Genomic DNA, 23,590 nt, shown 5'->3' with positions numbered 1-23,590 from the left:
GTCTGTGGCACATCCACCCTTTCCCACACACATTTCTCCAGTTTTGCAGTATGAACTTAGAGTGACAGGTTACTCTTGAAGGATCTTGAAATGTTTGGGAAGCCCTGTGCAATCTGTAGTAACATTTTCCAAGTCCTTTCTTCACATCTTTACCCAAAATCCAGACAATGAGAGGGTGAGTTCTCTAGTCCTTGGCTTTAGGACCCAAACCTAAATATAAAAACACTGGCAACTCAATTGTCTGTCTTCTGAAACAGTTTCACTTGATGCCTCACATTTGTTTGTTCTCATAAGTATACTCTTAAGGGTCAAACTGTGTAGTTTGATTTAGGTTCCAAAGATGTTTGCTATATTCACTGACAGAATTAATGAGAGGGCCAAAGGGCAGAAACTCTGAAAGTCACTGTTATTAGTTGCCTAGGGCTGATGTAACAAAGTACCAGAAACTGGCTTAAAACAACAGAAATGTATTGTCTCACAGTTCTAGAGGCTGATGTAAGTAGGACCACTCCCCCCTGCTAAAACTTGTATGGAAAAATCCTTCCTTGCCTCTTCCTAGCTTCTGGTGGTGGCTGTTTATCACTAGGATCCCTTGGCTTGCAACTGTATCACCCCAATCTCTACCTGTGTTGTCACATGGCTGCCTTCCCTCTGTGCGTCTGTTTTCACATGGTACTCTCCTCTTCCTTATAAGGACACCAGTCATATTGGATTAAGAGCCCATCCTATTCCAAAATAAGATAATCTTAAATTTACCGCATCTGCAATTATCCTAATTCCAAGTAAGGTAACATTGTGAGGTGCTGGGGGTTAGGACTTCCAACATATTTGGGGGGTGGGGATATAATTCAACTCATAGCTATCACAATTGGAAATACTCAACTTATTTACCTTTTCTATTTTTAAGCTGAAAGGAGTATTTCCTGAGAAGTTTTAGGGTGTGGGAGTGATAGTCTGATTATTAAAGACTACTCAGATTCTGTAATACAGTTGATTTCTTTCTAGGGTTGGAATTTATAAACAGCCATGGATAACTTCACTTTCTTTACTGAGTTCATCCTCCTCGGGCTGTCTGCTGACTGCCGCATCCAGACTCTGCTGTTTGTGGTGTTCCTGGGGATTTACCTCCTGACCCTGATGGGGAATCTGGTGATGATCCTGGTGATCAGAGGGGATTCTCACCTCCACATCCCCATGTATTTTTTCCTTGGACATCTGTCCTTCCTAGATATCTGCTTCTCGTCAGTTACTATGCCCAAAATGCTACAGAACTTCCTGTCTCAGAAGAAAAGCATCTCTGTGTGGGGCTGTATTACCCAGAGTTTCTTTTTTCTTCTCTGTGGGTGTGCTGAAGCCAGTCTGCTCTCTGCCATGGCCTATGACCGCTATGCTGCCATCTGCCACCCTCTGCTCTATACCATGGTCATGAACAGGCCTCTCTGCATGGTAATGGTCAGCGCAGCATGGGGAATAGGGGTTCTGAACTCACTGGTAAATAATCTTTTCATCCACAAGTTACATTTCTGTGGGTCCAACATCATCTTCCACTTCTGCTGTGAGCTGCCCTCACTCTTCCCTCTGTCATGTACTGATCCCACTGCCAACAAGTTCCTTCTGTCAGGGTCCAGTGCATTTCTAGGGCTGCTGACGCTTCCCCTGATCCTCTTCTCTTACTCCAGAATCATTTCTGCCATTCTGAACATCCGCTCCTCTGAGGGCCAAGCCAAAGCCTTCTCCACCTGCTCCTCCCACCTCACCGTGGTGCTCTTGTTCTATGGGACGGCTCTATTCAGGTACATCAGCCCTGCCTCAGGCTCGGTGTTGGAGCGCGTGGTCTCCATTCAGTACAGTGTGATCACATCCTTGCTGAACCCCCTCATCTACAGCCTCAAGAACCAGGAGGTGAAGGCTGCTCTGCAGAGGATGCTGAGGCAGTAAATGCACTTCTCAGATGAAGGATTCTCTGTGTAGGGTTCAGTCAAAGAATGGGGAGGAGAGATCTTCAGCAATACCTGCAAAGGATAAAAGACATTTGAGGTCAGTGGTTCTCTAAGTGTCATCCACAAGTCAGCATCAGCAGCATCTGTGAGCTTGCTAGAAAGGCAGATTCTCAGGCCCAACCACTAATCTACAGAATCAACAGTAGAGCTCAACCATCTATGTTTTAGTCAACTAGGTGAGTGTGAGAAGTATGAGAAAAAAAATGTTCTAGGACAGCTAATGTGTTTGAGAAACTTGTCTTTGGTGAAAGACAAAATATTGACATCTCAAAATGTAGAATCTCTTTTCAATGGGAGAGTTGGTCTGCCAAGTAGTCAAGATGAGAACATTTGATTGTGTGATCTTATGATCACACCTTCTGCAAGACTGGGAAAGAGAAAAATAAAAATCTACATTATTTTAAGACCTTACCACTTGTTGGGATGAGCACTGGGTGTTGTATGGAAACTAATTTGACAATAAGTTATATTAAAAAAAAAAAAGACCTTGGAAAGAGGGGAAGAGCTCCACTGAAGGCAGACCAGCCCATTCCCTCCACCACCATTTGGGAGCGTCATTCTAAAAGGTTCTTCGGAAGCTAGCACAGCATAAAGCCAAGGGACAGATGTCCCAAAACAGTGACTCACAAGCGCTTCCTCCACCTCACCTGAGAGCACCTGAGGTCATCAAATAGCCAGTGTTCCTGGTTAGTGGTCACTAGTTTGTCTTAGAGAGTAAAGACAGCCTGAGGCTATGGTGGAAGCAATAGACCAGATGAACTGGAACTTCCTATGCGAGTACTTTCACTGAGAACTCCTGCTTCCTGACCTGGTTGCCCTGGGCCATGCTGTCAGGAGCTCTGGGGGCTGAGTTCTTGCTTCTTTACATTTTGTCACAAGACTACATTTTCCATATTCTTCCTAAGGGTCTGCATGCCCTCTCAATCTTTATTTTTATCTTTTTATCTTTCACTTAAGAAATAGAGCATTCCCAGAGCCTTAGGAGCTCCATGTGTGGCCCCCATCATATAACTCTTTCCTCTCCCCAGAGGTAACTATTGTCCTGAATTGCACAGTACTTGGTACTCATTCCCTGGCTTTTATTAAAAGTTTGCCACTTATTTGTGATCCCTAAATAAGACTGGTGAGTTTTGCCTGTTCTTGAAATACATATGACTAGAATCATGCTGTAAGTTTTTTTCTATGACTTGCTTCTTTCACTTAACATGATTTATTCTTGTTTTTAGGTATGTCTTCATAAGCAGCATAGAGCTACATTTTTATTATTTTATCCAGTCTGAAAATTATTTAAAAAGAAGAGTTTAACCAACAATTGTTACAATAGTTACTTGTGTGTTCAGATACATTTCTGTGTTTCCCACTTCTTCTGTAACTTCCTTTGATTTCTTTCCATTTTTCCCTCTCCTTGTCTATTTTTTGAGAGCTGTCCTAGTTTTCTTTTTTTTAAATATACTAATTTTATTAAACAAAATCTAAAGTTAGTATCTTTATCCTCTTCTAAAACAATATAAAGATAATAAAACACTTTAACTCCAAGCAACACCATCCCAAATTTATATGCCACTAAAATCCAGTATTTTAGTTCTAAAATTTCCCCCACAAATTAGACATTATCATTACTATTTTATTTAATCAGTCAGCTTTTATTTAAATTTACCCATATATTTATTATATCTTGGCTCACTATGTCTTTTTAAAAAATGATATGGTTGTTATATATATAGTATTTACAGTTGCTGAAGAAACTTAATTTATGGAAAATATATTTGTAAAGGTATAATTATAGACAAAATACAAAATTATATATAGCACCATAGTGATATTTTATAACCTAAAGGAAAAATAAAGGAGATTTTAAATGATTTGTACTTTTACTATACATTCTATAGATCTCTATACCTTACTAAATTGAAAAAAAACTTTGTTTTATAGTATAAGATTAGAGGTTATTGTATCAATATTGCCTGTGCCTGCCAGTAAAACATACTAGAATTACCAGCTACAAATATTGACTTTTCTGATAAAACTTATCATTACTTTCAGGATTGTTTTATTAAACCGTAATGCTTGGGATCTGTTATTAAACCATAATACTTGTGGAGAACCTGGGTGGCTCAGTTGGTTAAGTGTCCGACTTTGGCTCAGGTCATGATCTCCCATTTCGTGAGTTCAAGTCCTGCATTAGGCTCTGTGCTGAGAAGCTCAGAGCCTGCTTCGGATTCTGTGTCTCCCTCTCTCTACCCCTCCTGTACTCATTCTCTGTCTCTCTCTCAAAAAAATGAATAAACATTAAAAAGATATTTTTTAAACCATAATACTTGGGATCTGTGTGTATTTTTTTGTAGAAGGGACTGAAAATATTTTGCAAATATTGAATAACGTTTTGGGTACCAGTGACAAATGACACATTAATAATTTATTCCTATGACAGTACCCACCAGCACACTTGCACTTGAGACCCTAATGAAATGCAGGCAAACTCACCATGCCTTTCTGCGTCTCAGATCTCCCATTAGTGGTCATTTTCTCATGTCCAAATTTGATCCTTTAGAATTCTCTGTGTCAGTCTGTTAGTGATGAACTGTTTTTGTTTGCCTGAAAATTACTTTATTTCTTGAAAGGTAATTTTTCTGGCCATAAATTTCTAGGTTGTAGCTTGAGTTAAGTTCTATTCTCTAGAAAGTATATATTTTCTTTCTACCTGTTACCTTTGAGTCGGCCCCACTTCAAATTAAATTCTCTGCTTGACGTGTTTTTGAGCACACACACAGACAGCATGAATTCAGACTTCACTCTTGCCTGAGCACCAGGCATGAATAAGCACCAGGTTATGAATTTGCAGGAAATATCCTCTTCTTCCTTTACCCAACTTTAATGTCAAAAGGGGTAATTTTCTCATGGCCCTCATCCCCATGGTAGATTATTTCTTATTTATGCTTCCACTGAGATTGTAGCACCTTATTTCTTTTTATTTGTTATTTATTTCTTAATATAATTTATTGTCAAGTTAGCTAACATACATTGTATACAGTGTGCTCTTGGTTTCAGGGGTAGATTCCCATGATTCATCGCTTACATACAACACCCAGTGCTCCTCCCAACAATTGCCCTCCTCAATGCCTGTCACCCATTTTCCCCTCTCTCCTGCCCTCCCCCCACCCGCTATCAACCTTCAGTTTGTTCTCTGTATTTAAGAGTCTCTTACAGGCTTGCCTTACTCTCTGTTTGAAACTATTTTTCCCCTTCCCTTCCCCCTTCTGTTAAGTTTCTCAGGTTCCACATACGAATGAAAACATTTGATATCTGTCTTTCTCTGACTGACTTATTTCTCTTAGCATAATACCCTCCAGTTCCATCCACATTGTTGCAAATGGCAGGATTTCATTCTTTTTCATTGCCAAGTAGTATTCCATTGTATATGTAAACCACATCTTCTTTATCTATTCATCAGTTGATGGACATTTGGGCTCTTTCCATGATTTGTCTATTGTTGAAAGCACTGCTATAAACATTGGGGTAAATGTGCCCCTGTGGATCAGCACTCCTGTATCCTTTAGATAAATTCCTAGTAGTGCTATTACTGGGTTAAAGGGTAGCTCTAGTTTTAATTTTTTGAGGAACCTCCACACTGTTTTCCAGAGTGGCTGCACCAGTTTGCATTCCCACCAGCAGTGCAAGAGGGTTCCCATTTCTCCACATCCTTGCCAACATCTGTTGTTTTCTGAGTTATTAATTTTAGCCACTCTGACAGGTGTGAGGTGGTATCTCAGTGTGATTTTGATCTGTATATCCCTGATGATGAGTGATTTTGAGCATCTTTTCATGTGTCTATTGGCCATCTGGATGTCTTCTTTAGAAAACTGTTTATTCGGGATGCCTGGGTGGCTCAGTCAGTTACGGGTCTGACTCTTGGTTTCAGCTCAGGTCGTAATGTCACTGTTTGTGAGTTCAAGCCCTGTGTCGGGCTCTGTGGTTACAGCATTGAGCCTGCTTGGGATTCTCTCTCTCTCTCTCTCTCTCTCTCTCTCTCTCTGCCCCTCCCTGTTCTCTCTCTCAAATAAATAAACTTAAAAAAAATTTTTTTTAAAGTGTCTGTTCATGTCTTCTGCCCATTTCTTCACTGGATTATTTGTTTTTTGTGTGTTGACTTTGGTAAGTTCTTTATAGATTTTGGATACTAACCTTTTATCCAATATGTCATTTGCAAATACCTTCTCCCATTCTGTCAGTTGCCTTTTAGTTTTGTTATTTGCTTCACTGTGCAGAAGCTTTTTATCTTTATGAAGTTCCAATAGTTCATTTTTGCTTTTATTTCCCTTGCCTTCAGAGACACATTGAGTAAAAAGTTGCTGCGGCTGAGGTCAAAGGTTGTTGCCTGTTTTCTCCTCTATGGTTTTGGTGGTTTCCTGTCTCACGTTTAGGTCTTTCATCTATTTTGAGTTTATTTTTGTGTATGGTGTAAGGAAGTGGCTCAGTTTCATTCTTCTGCATGTTGTGTAGCACCTTATTTCTAACAATTACATAATTCTTGCGATGTACCAGGCATTCTAAGAACTTTATGTATGTTAACTAATTTAATGCTCTGAACAACACTATGAGATAGGTACTATTATTTTCCTCATTTTACAGACTTAGAAACTGATGCACAGAGAGGAAAAGTGACTTTCCAAAAGTCAGTGGGAGAGCTGGGATTTAAACCCAGGCAGTTTGGGTACAGAGTCTATGCTCACAACTGCAAGGCTATACTGCTTCTGGGATTTATTCCAAAGAACGTTTGTCAAATTCACTGTTTAGAGTTTTCTTATTGAAATGATTTCTATTAAGAGTCTCCTATTAGACTCCCTAGCCTAGCTGGTCTCTAGGTTTTATCTGTTGCCCCCTGCATCAAGCTGGTTAGGGTACTTGCTTAGCTTCTAGGAATTCTGCTTTCATTTCATTTGTGAGTTCGGGAGAACCAAAAATATCATCTCAGCAACCTATTAATTTTTTGTAATTTAGCATATTATTTAAGACTGTGAGACAATTAATCAGCTATACTGTCAGAAATAGAAGTTACCTCCTCAGTCAACAGATCTTGATACTTCCCATGCCCACCAGGCTAACCCAATTTCTAACCCAGTCCTCTCCTGACTTCCAGACTTGTCATCAACATCTTGAGTATCTTATGTTTTATTAAGATACCTTGTTTTAAATAAAATATTTCATTAAAATATAACTGCATTAAATTGAGCTATGACACTCATAGTAATTGTTTCAAAAATATAAATTTATCCTTTGGAGTCAGCTTCTAGTTTATTTTGGAGGTAGCAAACTGTCTGGATTCCTTCAGAGAAAAAGGGCCTTGGTAAAGAACATAACCAGTCATGTGTCTCATCTAGAATATCTGACTTCCCTAGAACTTCATCTTTAAGAAACTGCCATCTGAGATATATTTAGAAAGTAGCATTAAAAAACTTGGTAACCAATAAATCTGATGAATGAGGGAAAAACAAGAATCTTATTTCATTTGATTTGGGTTAATATGAACGATTTCATAATTATGGAATAATTAGAATTTTTGTTAGGTTTTTCTATTGTAAATGATATTGTAACCAATATCTTTGTACCTAAACACTGGTTTTCATTTTAGGGTGTTTCATTAGGATAGATTTCCAATAGTAGATTTACTAGGTCAAACTGTATTAATGTGCCATCTTTATAGCTTCTGGCCATACCAGGGCTTGAAAGATGGAGTCACATAAACCATAACCAAAAGTATCTGGGGGGAGGAGGTTCACCTACTATTGGATGTTTGTTCCCTCCCTCATGACCTGCCTTTATGGGAAGCCCTAGGGGTATTTCTTGGCTCTCTAAGCAGGTCTTCTCAGTTCCCATAAACTGCCAAAAGCACTTGCATGGAAAGTATTGAAATGGCCCTACCTGCTAGGGCCAGTACCTGGACAGAATGGATCTGTTTGCAACATTCAGGATTCTGATCTAGGAAAATGAAATCTGTATGCACTGAGATTTTCTACTTAGGAAACAGGTGATTTTTCTTTTCTTTTCTTTTCAAGTTTATTTTGAGAGAGAAGGAGAGAGAGTGGGGGAGGGGCAGAGAGAGTGAGAGTGAGCGGGGTGGGGGGAGAGAGAGAGAGAGAGGGAGAATCCCAAGCAGGCTCTGCACTGTCAGCACAGAGCCTGATGTGGGGCTCAATCTCATGAACTGTGAGATTGTGACCTGAGACAGAGCCTGATGTGGGGCTCAATCTCATGAACTGTGAGACTGTGACCTGAGCCGAAATCAAGAGTCAGATCCTCAACCGACTGAACTACCCAGGCATCCCAGTGATTTTTTTTTTTTTAATTTTTTTTTTCTTAACATTTATTTATTTTTGAGACAGAGAGAGACAGAGCATGAACAGGGGAGGGGCAGAGAGAGAGGGAGACACAGAATCCGAAACAGGCTCCAGGCTCTGAGCTGTCAGCACAGAGCCCGACGCGGGACTCGAACTCACGGACCGTGAGATCATGACCTGAGCCAAAGTCGGACGCTTAACCGACCAAGCCACCCAGGCGCCCATGCGCCCCAGTGATTTATCTTCATACTGATTCTATGTATTTCTTATCCAGGATTAGTCTCAGTTATTTTATTTTATTTTTATAGATAATGTAAACAAAATCTTTTTTTATTATGTCTTCTAAGTGATTATGACCAGCAAAGAGAATGTATAATAATGAAACTTATGACACGTACCACATACATGATATTTGTTATATACTGACAAGTAAACTTATGCTAATAGTCTTGGAAAAGCACACTGTGTTTTCTTTTACTCTCATACTCACAATACTCCCATGGCCAGACGTGTGGGTTTTTTCCCACACCGACCAATTTTCTGCCACCAGCTGGGTGTGCAACTCAATTCAATTCTGATACTGGGGTTAGCACAAACCTGGTTGGTTAAAGGCTTGGTCCCACAAGACTATCCATGCCCTACAACTTCAGACACCAATCACAAGTCCAATTGTCACTTGTGCTTCTGACCAACCCTCTATAAATTAGATGTTCCCACAATCCCCTCCTGGGGTTTGATAATTTTCAAGGGCAGCTCACAAAATTCAGGAAAACAACTTACTGACTAGATTACCAGTTTATTATAAAGGGACACAACTCAGGAACAGATAGATAGAAGAGATTTATAGGGCAAAGTATGTGAGAAGAGCTACTGAGCTTCAATGCCCATTTGGGGCCCACACTCCTGGCATCTCTACAAGTTTGCTAACCTGGAGGCTCTCCAAAGCCCATACTTTAGGCATTTTTATGGAAGCTTCATCACATAGACATAGTTGATTCACATATTTTCTAGCTCCTCTCCCGTCTCCAGAGGATGGGAGGTAGGACTCAAAGTTCCAAGTGTCTAATCACAGCTTCGTTTTTCTAGTAACCAGTCCCCATCTGGGAGCCCACCCAGAGTTGATGTGCCTGTCATTCCAGAAATTGTGAGGGACTTAGGGGTTCTGTGTTGGATGCTCTTATCACTCAAGAAATTACAAGGATTTAGGAGCTCTGTATCAGTAACTGGAGTCAAAGACCAAATACTAGCAACAACAAGGGGCAGAGACCAATATATATATTTATTATTTCACAAGTAGGTACCCCACACACACACACACACACACACACACACACACACACACACAGCATTGCTTCCCTAACTCAAAAAGTGTATATACTCTTTTAAATTAAAAAAAAAAACTTCCAATATTATCAATAGTATATTGTTTTATTATAACATTAAAAAATGTTCACACAAGATGTAACTTCCTTACCTTTATGGCATATAATACACTGTGAAACCAAACCAGTCTTATGAATTAAACTTGCACAATATCACAAAACTTATAAAACTCAAATTAACTACATTAATGGGATAGATACTATCATTTCGTATACCAACATTATCTTTGTTTGGTTTAGTAATACAAAGCTGTATTTGTTTGCTTTATGTTTGGCCAATTTTATCCGTTTGATTCTGAGCATAATGAATTATCATTTGAGTCACTGTAATTATCACTGTTGTTTATTTTTCTTTTTAACAACTGACTCTCTTTATCTACTATATGCTATTTTAATGAAATGGTCAATTTAATGCTTTTCAGTAAAATAATGAAAAAAACATTGTTTAATGAAAAGTCTTTCATTGACATTTAATAATGCAGATACTGGTGATTATCTTTATTTCTTTCACTGCACTTTGATGTCTTTCAGCCTCCACTTGGCCCAAAAAATGATTAGTCTTCAGTATTTTCTGTCATTTGCCTGTAACAATTAAAATGACCCATCACTGTGGAAAGATCTTTTAACTGTAAATTATCACTGCAAAAGAGAAATACATTCTAATTAGTAATATTAAAATACTAAACATGAATAAAACAATAGAAGATAATTGTGGAATTTCTACATTAGAACTGCCAACCTAATAGCAGCCAGACAGCTTAACACATCAAATTTAACTTCCATTGTTATTTCTTCTCTGATCTACGGGTTATATGAAGGTACTGCTTATTTTCCAAACATTTAGGGATTCTCTAGCTATTTTGTATTGAAATACTGAAATAACGTTAAATCGACTGTTTCTACTTAACTTGGATAACATCATGTTCTATCTGATTTTGGTTCTTTAAAATGTAGTGAGATTTTTTAATGCCCTGGTATATGACAAACTTTAGAAAATGTTTCAGGTATGTATGAAAACAGTGAGCATTCTGCAGTTATTGGATACAGTGATTCATGTATGTCAGTGAAGTCAAAATACTACTTATGTTTTTCCAACCTTTCACATATTTGCTCATTTTTGGTCTGCTTTTTCTATCAGATTGTTATCAAGGGTGCGATTTGTCTATTTCTCCTTTTAGTTTAATTTTTTGCTTTATATATATATTGAAGCTTTGTTAGGTGCTCTATCAGTCAGCTATTGCTTCACAATAAACAACCACAAAAGTATTTAGTGGCAGCAGTAACTGTTTAAGTTTATCATTTATAGGTGAGGTAGCTAAGTGTTAGGCTGAGATCTGCAGATTGGCTGGACTTGCTTCCTGGCTGTAGTCTGTTCCACGTGTCTCATTCTAGGTAGGCAATGCCTACCTGGGGCTATTATTCTCATCATAGAGGTTAGAAACTCTCTGAAAGACAAATGGAAACATGCAATGCCTTTTAAAGCCTAGGCTTGCAGCTGGCAGTCTGCCACTTATGCTTACATTCCATTGGCCAAAGCAATTTATTCACATAGCCATAGGGTTCGCAACTTCAATGGAATGGAGAAGTGTATTTCTCCATGAAAATGGTGGAGGAGGTTAGTGGATATTTGTTGAACAATGATCTAGTCTATATGTGCTTACAAATTTAGAATTGTTATGTTCTTGGGACACCTGGCTGGCTCAGTCGGTTAAACATCAGACTCTTGATTTCAGCCCAGGTCATGATCTTGTGGTTCGTGGGTTCAGGCCCTGCGTCAGACTCTGTGCTAACAGTGTGGAGCCTGCTTGGGATTCGCTCACTCTCCTTCTCTCTCTGCCCCTCCCCTGTGCTCACTCTCTCTCTCTCTCTCTTTTTCTGTCTCAAAGTAAATAAATAAACTGAAAAAAAATTTAAAAATTGCTATGTTCTTGTTGGGTTGATTTTTCTATCATTATTAAGTGTGTCTTATCTACAGTAATTTTTTTCCCTTAAAATTACTTTGATTTTAGTATAGTTTCACAAACTTCTTTTGGTTAATGTTGCTTATATATCATTTTCCATCTTCTGTCATTCTGCAGTCTTTATATTTCAGATATGTCTCTTGTAAGTACCATACAGTTGGATTTTGTTTTTTCATCCAATACGATTATCTTTACCTTTTCACTGGGGTGTTGGGTCAATTTACATTTACTACAATTACTCATATAATGTGGCTTAAATTTACCATCTGACTGTTTTCTAAGTCGCAACTGTTCTGTTCCTTTTTCCTCTCCTCTCCTGCCTTCTTTTGAATTTACTAAGAATTATTATTCTATTTTTCCCTCCATTAACTTGTTTTACTTTTTTTTCACTATTTTTTTAATTTAAATTTTTGTTAGTTAACATACAGTACAGTATTGATTTCAGAAGTAGAATTCGGTGATTCACACTTACATACAACACCCAGTGCTCATTACAACAAGTGCCCTTTTTAAAAAAAGGTTTTTTTAATGTGTATTTATTTTTGAGAGAGACAGAGTGTGAGCAGGGGAGGGGCAAACAGAGAGGGGGACACAGGATCTGAAGCAGAGTCCAGGCTCTAGGCTGGCAGCACAGAACCCAATGCAGGGCTCGAACCCATGGACTGTGAGATCATAACCCGAGCTAAAGTCAGACGCTCAACCTGCTAAATCACCCAGGTGCCCACAAGTGCCCTTTTTAATACCCATCACCCATCTAGCCCATCTCCCACCCACTGCTCTCCATCAACCCTTAGTTTGTTCTCTATAGTTCAAAGTCTTGTGGTTTGTTTCCTTCTATTCTCTTTATTTCCCCCCTTTTCATATGTTCATCTGTTTTGTTTCTTAAATTCCACATGAGTGAAATCATATGGTATTAGTCTTCCTCTGATTGACTTATTTCAGTTAGCATAATACATTCTAGCTCTATCCACGCCATTGTAATGGCAAGATTTCATTCTTTTTTGATGGCTTAGTACTATCCCATTGTGTGTGTGTGTGTGTGTGTGTGTGTGTGTGTGTGTGTGTGTGTACACCATATCTTCTTTATCCAGTCATCAGATGATGGACATTTGGGCTCTCTCAGTAGTTTGGCTATTGTTAATAGTGCTGCTATAAACATTTGGGTGCATATAACCCTTCAAATCTGTGTTTTTGTAACTTTTGGGTAAATACCGACTAGTGCAATTCCTGGATCATCAGGTACTTCTATTTCTAGTTTTTTTGTTTTTTTTTAATGTTTTTATTTTATTTTTGAGAGAGACAGAATGCAAATGGGAGAGGGGCAAGGAGACAGGCAGGCACAATCTAAAGCAGGCTCCAGGCTCTGAGTTGTCGGCGTAGAGCCTGACGTGGGGCTTGAACTCATGGACTGTGAGATCATGACCTGAGTTGAAGTCAGACATTTAACCAACTGAGCCACCCAGGCGCCCTGTATTTCTAGTTTTTTGAAGAACCTCTGTACTCTTCTCCAGAGTGGCTGCTCCAGTTTGCATTCCCACCAACAGTGCAAGAGGGTTCTCCTTTCTTCACCTCCTCCCGACACTGTTGTTTCTTATGTTGTTAATCTTAGCCATTCTGACAGGTGTGAGGTGGTATCTCATCATGGTTTTGATTTGTATTTCTCTGATGTTGAGTGATACTGAGCATCTTTTCATGTGTCTGTTAGCTATCTGGATGTCTTGTTTGGAAAAGTGTCTATTCATGTCTTCTGCCCATTTCTTCATTGGATTATTTGTTTTATGGGTGTTGAGTTTGGTAAGTTCTTTATAGATTTTGGATACTAATCCTTTATCAGATATGTCATTTGCAAATATCTTCTCCTATTCTATAGGCTGCATTTTAGTTTTGTTGATTGTTTCTTTCACTGTGCAGAACCTTTTTATCTTGATGATGTTCCAATAGTTCCTGTTTGCTTTTGTTTCCCTTGTGTTTGGCGACATGCCTAGTAAGAAGTTGCTCCAGCCAAGGTCAAAGAGGTTGCTGCCTATGTCCTCCTCTAGGATTTTGATGGTTTCATGTCTTACATTTAGGTCTTATATCCATTTTGAATTTATTTTTGTGTATGGTGTAAGAAAGTGGTTCAGTTTCATGCTTCTGTATGTCGCTGTCCAGTTTTCCCAGCACCATTTATTGAAGAGACTGTCTTTTTTCCATTGGATAGTCTTTCCTGCTTGATCAAAGATTATTTGACCATACAGTTGTGGGCCCATTTCTGGGTTTTCTATTCTGTTCCATCGATCTATGTGTCTGTTTTTGTGCCAGTACCATATTGTCTTGATGACTACAACTTTGTAATATAGCTCTTTGGGTGAAAATATACAACTAAAAATTGTCATAAAGAAATACAGACATGTCCACTACACCAGAGAAGAATGCCAGATCTAGGAACTACTGAGGAATACTCCATATGAAATGGTGATTAAACAAGGTAATCAAACTCTCTTAGCTTGAGAAGGCTAAAGATAAGAGAACAGTCAGAGGCTCAAAATTAGAGGGATAATGTCCATGTGAAAAGTGGATGAAGATTGCCTCCAATCTGGAAGTACTCCAATTCCAATCCAACAAGCCCTCTTTTTCTTTCTTAAGCTGATCTGAGCTTCTCCTTGCTCCTAAATAATCCTAATAGGATATAAATCCTATTTTTATCAAAATGGAAGTTGAGTATCCTTCTTTCTCATTCTTAAAACTTGCATTTATTACTCATATCTTTTAACATAAACTAATAATTTCATCATACAAAAGAGTATAGTTTGAGGGGCGCCTGGGTGGCTCAGTTGGTTAAGGATCTGACTTTGGCTCAGGTCATAATCTCATGGTTTGTGAGTTCCAGCCGCACATCAGCCTTGCTGCGGTCAGTGTGGGGCCTACTTCGGATCTTCTGTCCCCACTCGCTCTCTGCCCCTCCCCCACCCATGCCCACTCTCTCTCTCTGTCTCAAAAAATAAATATTTTTTAAAAAGTAATAGTTTGAGCAATCATTCTTGTTTTGTTCGTAATTTTAATAAAAATGAATCTGGCAATTCACTGTTATGACATTACATATCAGTTTATACTCCATATTTTTTTCACATTATAGCTATCTGTTTTAGTTTTAAAGAGATACTATCAAAATAGGTATCAAATTTTATAAAGTAGATTTTCAGAATTTATGGAGATTATCATATATATCTTCTTATTGGAACAATTATAAATTTTCCTAATATTAAACGATCATTACATTCATGAGAAAACCCACTCAAGGATACATCTTTTCAAATAACATTAAATTAAATTAACTTGTATTTGGGAAGTGTTCATATGTATTTTATAATTAATAGTGATTGATATTTAGCTTTCAGTATTTAGATTGTGTTATCTTATTGATTATATATTCAAATCTTGTACAATATTGTTGATTGATTCCCCCCATTTCATCTGTCAAAGACTAAAAATAGCTAGATAGATAGCTAGATAGTTAGATATCAGTTTGCCACCATAATTGTGCTTCTGGCTATATTTCCTTATATTTCCATGTTTTTGCTTTTTGAAATTTTTTCAAAATGTTTTCAAAATTCATTGTGAAATTGTACTATGTAGCATAAAAGATCCTGATAGCTTTGTCTTTATTGTGGATTATACATATTATAAAATGGAATTCTTTTTTGGCTTAATGTTTCTATTTGAATTCACTTTCTGTGATGTTAGTATTTCCACTTGTTCTTTCTATTTAATTTTTTTTTTATTTGGCTATAGTTGACACACAATGTTACATTTGCTTCAGGTGTAGAGCATAATGATTCAACAAGTTTATACATTATGCTATGTTCATTCCAAGTATAGCCATCTGTCCCAATACATAGTTACTGCAATATCATTGACTATATTACTTATGCTGTGCTTTTTATCCCCGTGACTTATGCATTCCATAACTGGAAGCCTGTATCTCCCACTCCCTTTCACCCATTTTGCCTTTCCCCTCACACCCCTCCCCTCTGGCAACCATCTGTTTGTTCTCTGATTCTGCTTTTTATTTTATTCATTCGTGGTTTTTTTTTTTTTTTAAGATTCCGCATATGGTATTTATCTTTCTCAGTCTGACTTACTTCACTTAGCACATAACAGAAAGCTTGCTAGGGCACCCCCCACCCCACCCCATGGAGACCACTCAGGAACCTCTCCGCTGACTGCTTCAGATCCAGCCAGCCTGCCAGGGTGCCCCCTGCATGGAGCACCCTGGGAACCCCAGGTCCATGCTTGCATCAGTTTCAGCCACCCTGCAAGGGCACCCCCTGTGCAGAGTACCCTGGAACACTCCCGCTTGTACCACCCTCAGCTCCAGTCAACCTAGCCAAGGCATCCCCTGTGCTGAACACCTTGGGGCACCCTGGCTTGCACCCAATTCAGCTTCAGCTGTCCCTCAAGGTCACCCTTAGTGTGGAGAGCTTCAAGACAAGCTGGCTTGCAAACAGTTGTTCTTCCTTTTTATATATTTTCACTAATAGTGTCTTTGTCCATCATTTTAGTTTAAACAGTTCTGTATTATATTGTTATATGTACTTTATCTTTAGGCAGCATATCATTAGATTTTGTTTCTTAAATCTGTGCCTTTTTATGAGGATACTTAAAACTTTGTATTAAATATTACTGTGGTTTTTACACTTATGGTCATAAATTATGGCTTACTTTATTTCTAATGTCTTATGAAATAATTTTTGTTGTAAGCTTCCTGTCTCTACTTTAATTTTTGCCATAAAAACAGACATAAGAGCTACCATTTATCAAGCTATTGGCCAGCACTGTTCTTGTATACTTTAAAGCAATCTTATGTATTCATTATAGCAATCTTGTAAGGTAAAAGGTCCCTTTTTATAAATGAAAAAACTGGGGGTTGCCAAGGCCATGGACTTACCTGAGTTTACTTAGCCAGTGAGTGGTGGAGTCAGGATTGACACCCAGGAATTCTGCACTACAGAGTCCAAATTCATGACCATTCTGTTTCTCTCCTTCCCTCTTCCCCCTCCCTCTCTCCCTCTCTCCCCCTCTCCCCCTATCCTTCCCTCCCTCCCTCCCACTATTATCTGCACTGAATTGAAAAATAAAAACTTTGAATTTCTGATGTATGTATGTATCTATGTATGTATGTGTGTTTTAAGTAAGCTGCATGCCCAGTGTGGGGCTTGAACTCATGACACTGGGATCAAAAGTCAGATACTCTACCAACTCAGGCAGCCAGGAACCCCTTGAGGTTTTTATTTTAAAAGGGTATACTGGGCACATGATGCAGCATTTCTTCCAAGAAACAAACTTTGGGAAAAAAAATAAAAGGGATTATTTGTAGTCTCTTTCTACCCCACTTAGAAGGAATACTCAGAAGTTTCATTATAGAAATAGTAATGTACTTGACTATGGGATACAACAGAGGTGTTATATACTATGGAGTATATTCCATATATATCTTTTCTGAAGGGTTGAGGCAATCTTAGAAATGGATTAAAATGTAGATGGGTGAGTAAAATTTTCACTAACTTGTACTTTCCTTGTGTCTCCATTGGAAAGGTATCTAAATCTTAGTGTTTTTACATGTAGAAGCCTTTAAAAGCAATTGACTTGATTACTCATGGAAGGGCTCTAAACTCCATTATATTTTAAGGAGATATATATATATATATATATATATATATATATATATATATATATACATACACACACACACACACATATATATAGTTTATTTATAAATAAACAATATATACTCATATATATATATATATACACATATATATACACACATATATGTATATATATGTGAATATATATATATATATATATATATATGAAATTTGTTTATTTATTTGTTTATTTATTTTGAGAGAGAGAGAGCACAAGCAGGTAAGGGTCAGAGAGAAGGAGAGACAGAATCCCAAGCAGGCTCTGCATCATCCACACAGAGCCCTATGTGGATCTCAAATTCACAAGCTGTGAGATCACAACCTGAGCTGAGATCAAGAGTGAGTTGCTTAACTGACTGAGCCACCCAGGCGCCCCTTTAAGGCTTCTTATAGAAGAGGGGGTTACTAATTGTTCCTGTTCTATTTTAAATAAATAAACCTAAGCAGTTTCTTTGTATATACTGAGTGGAAAGGCTCCATGGAGGGAGAGACAATAGAAGAGAAAGAGCATGGTTGATTCATGGAGATGTTCAAAGAGAAGGGTCAGGCTAGGATCCATGGCAGAGAGAGGCACTGACCATAGATGAAAGAGGGCCTTCCCCTAAGGCTGAAGGGGAGAAAAGAAGAACTCCATGTGTGGAGATTAGGAAGTTAGAGGTCACCTGTAGCAAGAACAGAACATTTCCTCTGGAAATTATCAGCTGAGAGTTAGGAGTATAGGGTTAAAGGCATACATAGTTTCAGGAGAGTAATGAAACTATTGAACTAGTCACACTGGGAAAGGAAAGTATGTGTGCTTGGGTAGAGAGAGAGAGAGAAAGATGGGGTGTTCTCAGAATCCAGGACGAAACAAGTCCTCAGTAGAGTCTCATACACTAGAGTTCATCAGGTCCCCTGTTCCCCTCTTAGCAAAGCAGTTTGTAACCAGGAGCCTTCTGCACTCCTGTGTCTTCCTGAAGCCACAACAGTGGTAGCTTGTCCGTCTCCTGTCTCTCCTATGAGCAGTGAACAATTCCTGGCTCCCAGCAGTGCCTACTCAACATCCCTCTTCAGGGCCCACCTGGCACAAGATTAACAACAAAGTGTTGAAGAGAAACATATATAAGTCACATGAGCTGGGCATGAGCTCTCCTCAACACCAAGGGAGACCAAAGAAGAGTAAAATAATAGATGGGTACCAGATTCTTTTAGGTGAGACCAAAAGACTCAAAAAAGCATCAACTGGATGTCTGAACACTTTAGCCTTTCCCTAGAAGTGATCTTGAAGTGAGCTGTTTTGAGTTTGAACTTGACTCCAGACCTAGCATTGATCAGGAACTAAGCCTGCTTTGTGATGAATCCATTTGGAACCCTCTGCAGAAGACCCCTACTGCTAAGGTTTCTTTGACATGTTAGAGCCCTACTTTGGAGGCAGTAGACAGCCTGGCTCAAAGTGCAGGGTACATTTTGGACCCAGGACAGGCCTGCTCAATGAGTAGGTTAGTGAATGAGAAATACATCTAGCTAGAAGGATCTGAATGGACACTAGTTCTAAATTTTTATTAGAACTAGAAATTGAACCCAAGATGAGGAAGATTATTCCTCAAGTCACAAAATGAAGTAGTAACTATTCTGCAAGTTTCAGCTCTTTACCTACTTGACTATTTGGAGTTTTCTGTTCTGTTTCTTCATGTCTGGAAGATAGATAGATAGATAGATAGATAGATAGATAGATAGATAAAAGCATTTTTAAGAAGGAGGATGGCTAGAGTCATGAATATGGAAACCAAAGAGGAAGTCTTTCTCCTACTTCTGTTCAAAGATTCCCTAATATATATCTCAGATAAGTGAAGAGCCATAGTGATTATAGAACATGTAGGTGGGGATGGGGGAAGGCCCACACACTGAGTAGCCTCTCAGTACCTGTAGTGCCTCCTGTGGCCCTGAGGAAGCTCCATGGAGCCCAAAAAAGACTCCAGAAAACTTGCACTATAGTCTAGAATCTTAGGAATTTCTAAGTTTCACTGAGGCCGGTATCTGGCTCCAGATGGGATCAAAACATAGGAAAAGTAACTTTTGCAAGAGTATAATGAAGAGCATGGAAGTTTTTTGTTTTGGGTTTTTTTTGGGGTTCTTTTGGCTGCTATTTTTAGGAAAGAGGATCAGAGAATTCCTCTTTGCATGAATAAATCCTAATCTTTCATGTCTACCATCACTTTTTAATTCATCGCCACCAGGACTTCTTCAGATGCTTCAGGTAGGGAAAAAGGAGAGGGAAAACTAGAAGGGTCATCTCTCATATGCTAATTCCCCCACCTCTGTAGAGTTCTGCTTTCAGCCATTAATTGCTCATAGTGCTCAATTCGGCTTTTCCTTTAGTTTTCTCTTCTTGGAATTTTCCCTGGCCCAAAAGTCCCCATTTCTGTTCCAAGAAATCATATCCCTGATACCTATATCTCTGTGAGCATTCAGACATTCTGGGTAAGGAGAAGTTCCAGACAGAGCCAGTGGCCCAAAATCCCAGGACCACCCAATTCCTGTCTGGGTTCCCAAGTTCCCCCAGGAGAAAGCATAGTTTCCAAACCAGGAAAGACTTACTCATAAGCAAACTTCTGTAGTGCTGCAAAGTAGGGAAAACATGGTAATGGGACTCAGAGAGCCTTGGGAGTGAGTCCCAATTCTACTACTTTGTAAGGTCTATGACTGAGTATGTCACTTAATCTTTCTGACCCACAGAAATGGGGTCACTAATACCTATGTTACAAGATTTTATAAGGACTAAATGAGATCAAAAGCATATACAGACCTTGTTATGGTGCCTGGCGTAAATTATGCATTAAATAAATAATATTATCTTATAAGTAAAGTTTAAGTAAGGGAGGTTGGGATGGAGAATGTGTAAAATGAGATTTGGGGTAAGGAGGGAAAAAAGGAAGGGAATTAAGATTTTTCTCCATGGGGTACAATATAAAATACAAGTTGTAAGTTAGTGTATCCCAGCAGGAGAGGGAGAACATCTGGGGAGAACAAAAGATGAAAAAGTCTTAGAAATAGGTTGGGAGGGACTGGGAGCAAGGTTGCATGTATCCCTTTGAATTAGTGTTGTATTTTTGGGCAAAGAGCTAGTAGTGCAATTACTGGATCACCTTGTACTTCTATTTTTAACTTTTTGAGAAACCTCCATACCATTTTCCACAGTAGCTGCACCAGTTTGTATTCCCACCAACAGTGCAAGAGTGTTCCCCTTTCTCCACCTCCTTGCCAACACCTCTTGTTTCCTATGTTGTTAATGTTAGCCATTCTGACAGGTGTGAGGTGGTATCTCATTGTGGTTTTGATTTGTATTTCCCTGAGGGGGATCTGTGATGTTACACATCTTTTCATGTGTCTGTTGGCCATCTGTATGTCTTCTTTGGAGAAACATCTATTCATGCCTTCTGCCCAATTTTTAATTTGGGTGTTGAGTTGTATAAGTTCTTTGTAGATTTATCAGCTATGTCATTTGCAATTATCCTCTCCCATTCCATAGATTGCCTTTTTATTTTGTTGTTTCCTTCGCTGAGTAGATGCTTTTTATTTTGAAGAAGTCCCAATAGTTTATTTTTGCTTTTTGTTTCCCTCACCTCAGGAGACATATCTAGAAAGAAGTTGCTACTGTCAGTGTTAAAGCCTGCGTTCTCCTCTAGCATGTTGATGGTTTCAGGTCTCACTCTTAGGTATTTCATCCATTTTTAATTTATTTTTGTGTGTGGTGTAAGAGAGTAGTCCAGTTTCATTCTTTTGCATGTAGCTGTCCAGTTTTCCCAACACCATTTATTGAAAAGACAGTCTTTTTCCCATTGGATAGTCTTTCCTGCTTTGTCAAAGACCAATTGATCAGATAGTTGTGGGTTCATTTCTGGGTTTTTTATTCTGTTCTGTTGGTCTATGCGTCTATTTTTGTGTCAGTACCAAACTATTTTGATCACCACAGCTTTGTAATATAACTTGAAGTCTGGAATTGTGATGCCTTTGGCTTTGCTTTTCTTTTTCAAGGTTGCTTTGGCTATTCAGGGTCTTTTGTGGTTGCACACAAATTTTAGGATTGTTTGTTCTAGCTCTGTGAAAAATGCTGGGGGTGTTTTGATAGGGATTACATTAAATGTGTAAATTGCTTTGTGTAGCGTAGTTATAATGAGCACCAGGTGTTGTGTGGAAGTGTTGAATCTCTATATTGTACACCTGAAACTATTATTATGTTGACTAACTGGAATTTAAATAAAAACTTTTAAAAAAAGAAAGTGTGACTTAGGTAGTCTTATAAAGATACATGAAACATAATTCCTCAAGATTTTATCATTGTTTCTCAGTTGCATAGATTTCATTGACTTCTTAAACATTCCATAAATCATATTAAATACAACCACAAAATCCAAAAAATAAAAAATAAAAATAAAGGCTGCTCTATAAGTCTAGGTCTTGAAGTAAAGACTATGTAGTAAAAGAGCCACAGCTAACTTAACAGACATGTAACATGATAAGTGAATTGTTATTGTTGGTAACCACTGAAATTTTGGGTCACTTATTATCACAGCATAATTGACCTAAGCTGACTGATACGTTAAACTTCCCCTTCTGTAGGTCCATTAGCCTCTCTTCATCTCTGAGCTGCCTCCACTCCTCCTTCATCCAGTATAGATCTTACTGTCAACAGTTAATATTTGTGAGGTCATTTCCATTTCTGGGCTTATAAACTATCGCTAAGCCTCTTTTCCTAGTCCAGAAACATCCTAGGTATCCAGTCTCCTGGGGGCCAAAGCAAAGCCTTCACCTGAGTCCACAAATGCCTTAACGCCTCTCATGCACATCTGAATATAGTAGGTAAATTGTCCCTGGGGGCAATAGAGGAAACAGAAAGAGAGAGATTACAGTGGACCAAGAAGTGAATGAGGAAGAGACTACAGTATAGAGTATACTCCTTCCCCCTCAAAAAAAAATGTGGCTATAAAGAGAAGGAAAGACAAGGAAGTGGTTGGGAAATCCAGCAGCCTGGAGTCTGATATGCTTTCTTATATCCTCCAGTTAGTTAGCTTCTCTCTAGTCCCCTGTTACAGAGGAGTAACTTCTAGTTTGTAGAGGTAGACCAAAGTTTTGGTTTCACCTTTTCTTGTGTCTATACTCACCACATGTTTCCTTTTCAAAATAGGTCCTTTCCTGCCACAGTACTGGCCCTAGGAAAACCAGCTCCCTTGGAGGAGGAAGGACTATTGATTCTGCCCACTACCCTTTTAAATGGGAAAAACTTGAGCAACAACCAGTGCTGAGGACCAATAGAGAGCCATACAACAAAATTAGAAAAAGGAACATTTTCTCTGTGAAATAGGAGGCAAGAGCCTGAGCTGAAAGCTAGAGAAGCAAGGGTTGAGAAAGGAGTGTCTTCACAGGAGTAATGACCTTTGAAATTGTGTGGACCTGGCTGTGTGCGTGTGTGTGTGCATGTGCATATTCACATTAAAAATTGAAGCGCTACCAGAGACAAGACAGAAACTTTACAGAACCTCCTGAACCCCTTCTTCCTAATTAGTAAAGCAATTTGTGGCCAGGAGCTTCCTGCACTTGTATGCCCTCAGCCAGATCTCTTTTGGCAATAGCCATGTCAGTAGCCACTTTGTCCTAGGACCAGTGGCCCCTTTGGTTCGGGTTAATGCTGCCTCTCCCATGGGCAGTGAACAATTCTTGACTCTCTGGAGCCTCTCCTCCGCATTCCTCCCCAGGGCCCACCTGGCATAAGATCCGAGGGATTTAATGAAAGAAGAAATACAAGTCATACTAACTGGCCAGGAGCTCTCTTCAAGGATTAGGGAGTAAAAGGGGGAAAAAAAGAAGAGAAAAATCCAAGTCATAAGAGAGCCACCTCCAGAAAGACCTTCACCAGAACACTTTGGCTCTTAACCACTGCCTGTCTGTATCTGTCTCTACTCATATAATTGGCTGGAAAACAAAGTCTGCTTTTCATGGGACCTGGCTCTCATCTCCAGCTGTTGGAGCCGCGTCTCCTTCCTGCAGCAGTGTCCTGTGGCAAGCAGCCTGGCTAGAAAACCAGAAGACACATCAGACCAAAAGCAGTCCTGCTCAGTATGGTTGGTGAGAGCCTTAGAGGCACATTGATATACGTAACTGGGAAAGATTTGTAGAGACCTCCGACCCAAGCCCCTCTAGTTTACACTGGACCCAGATTAGGGAAGTCACTTTCTCAAAGTCAGACAT

The 23,590-nt window shown here is 39.0% G+C and overlaps 1 protein-coding gene and 1 long non-coding RNA gene across 2 annotated transcripts in view; one reads left to right on the top strand and one right to left on the bottom strand.

Annotated features, from left to right (window-relative positions):
- Window positions 1-1,026: 1,026 nt before the first annotated feature.
- LOC132660342 (olfactory receptor 5BS1-like) lies at window positions 1,027-1,938 on the top strand. The gene has a single exon (XM_060604358.1). The coding sequence runs from the start codon at window positions 1,027-1,029 to the stop codon at window positions 1,936-1,938; it is 912 nt and encodes a 303-aa protein (XP_060460341.1).
- An 8,106-nt stretch (window positions 1,939-10,044) lies between these two features.
- LOC132660344 (uncharacterized) overlaps window positions 10,045-23,590 on the bottom strand; it is a 36,886-nt gene continuing 23,340 nt past the window's right edge. The window contains exon 2 of the long non-coding RNA XR_009601723.2: window positions 10,045-10,356. This is a non-coding gene — a long non-coding RNA (uncharacterized LOC132660344). The remainder of the gene's footprint in view (window positions 10,357-23,590) is intronic.

The sequence above is a fragment of the Panthera onca genome, chromosome B4 (assembly GCF_046562875.1).
Source record: "Panthera onca isolate mPanOnc1 chromosome B4, mPanOnc1 haplotype 2, whole genome shotgun sequence".
In the NCBI taxonomy this organism is placed as follows: domain Eukaryota; kingdom Metazoa; phylum Chordata; class Mammalia; order Carnivora; family Felidae; genus Panthera; species Panthera onca.
The sequence above is the reverse complement of the archived record's forward strand: the minus strand, read 5'-3'. Positions and strand labels throughout refer to the sequence as shown.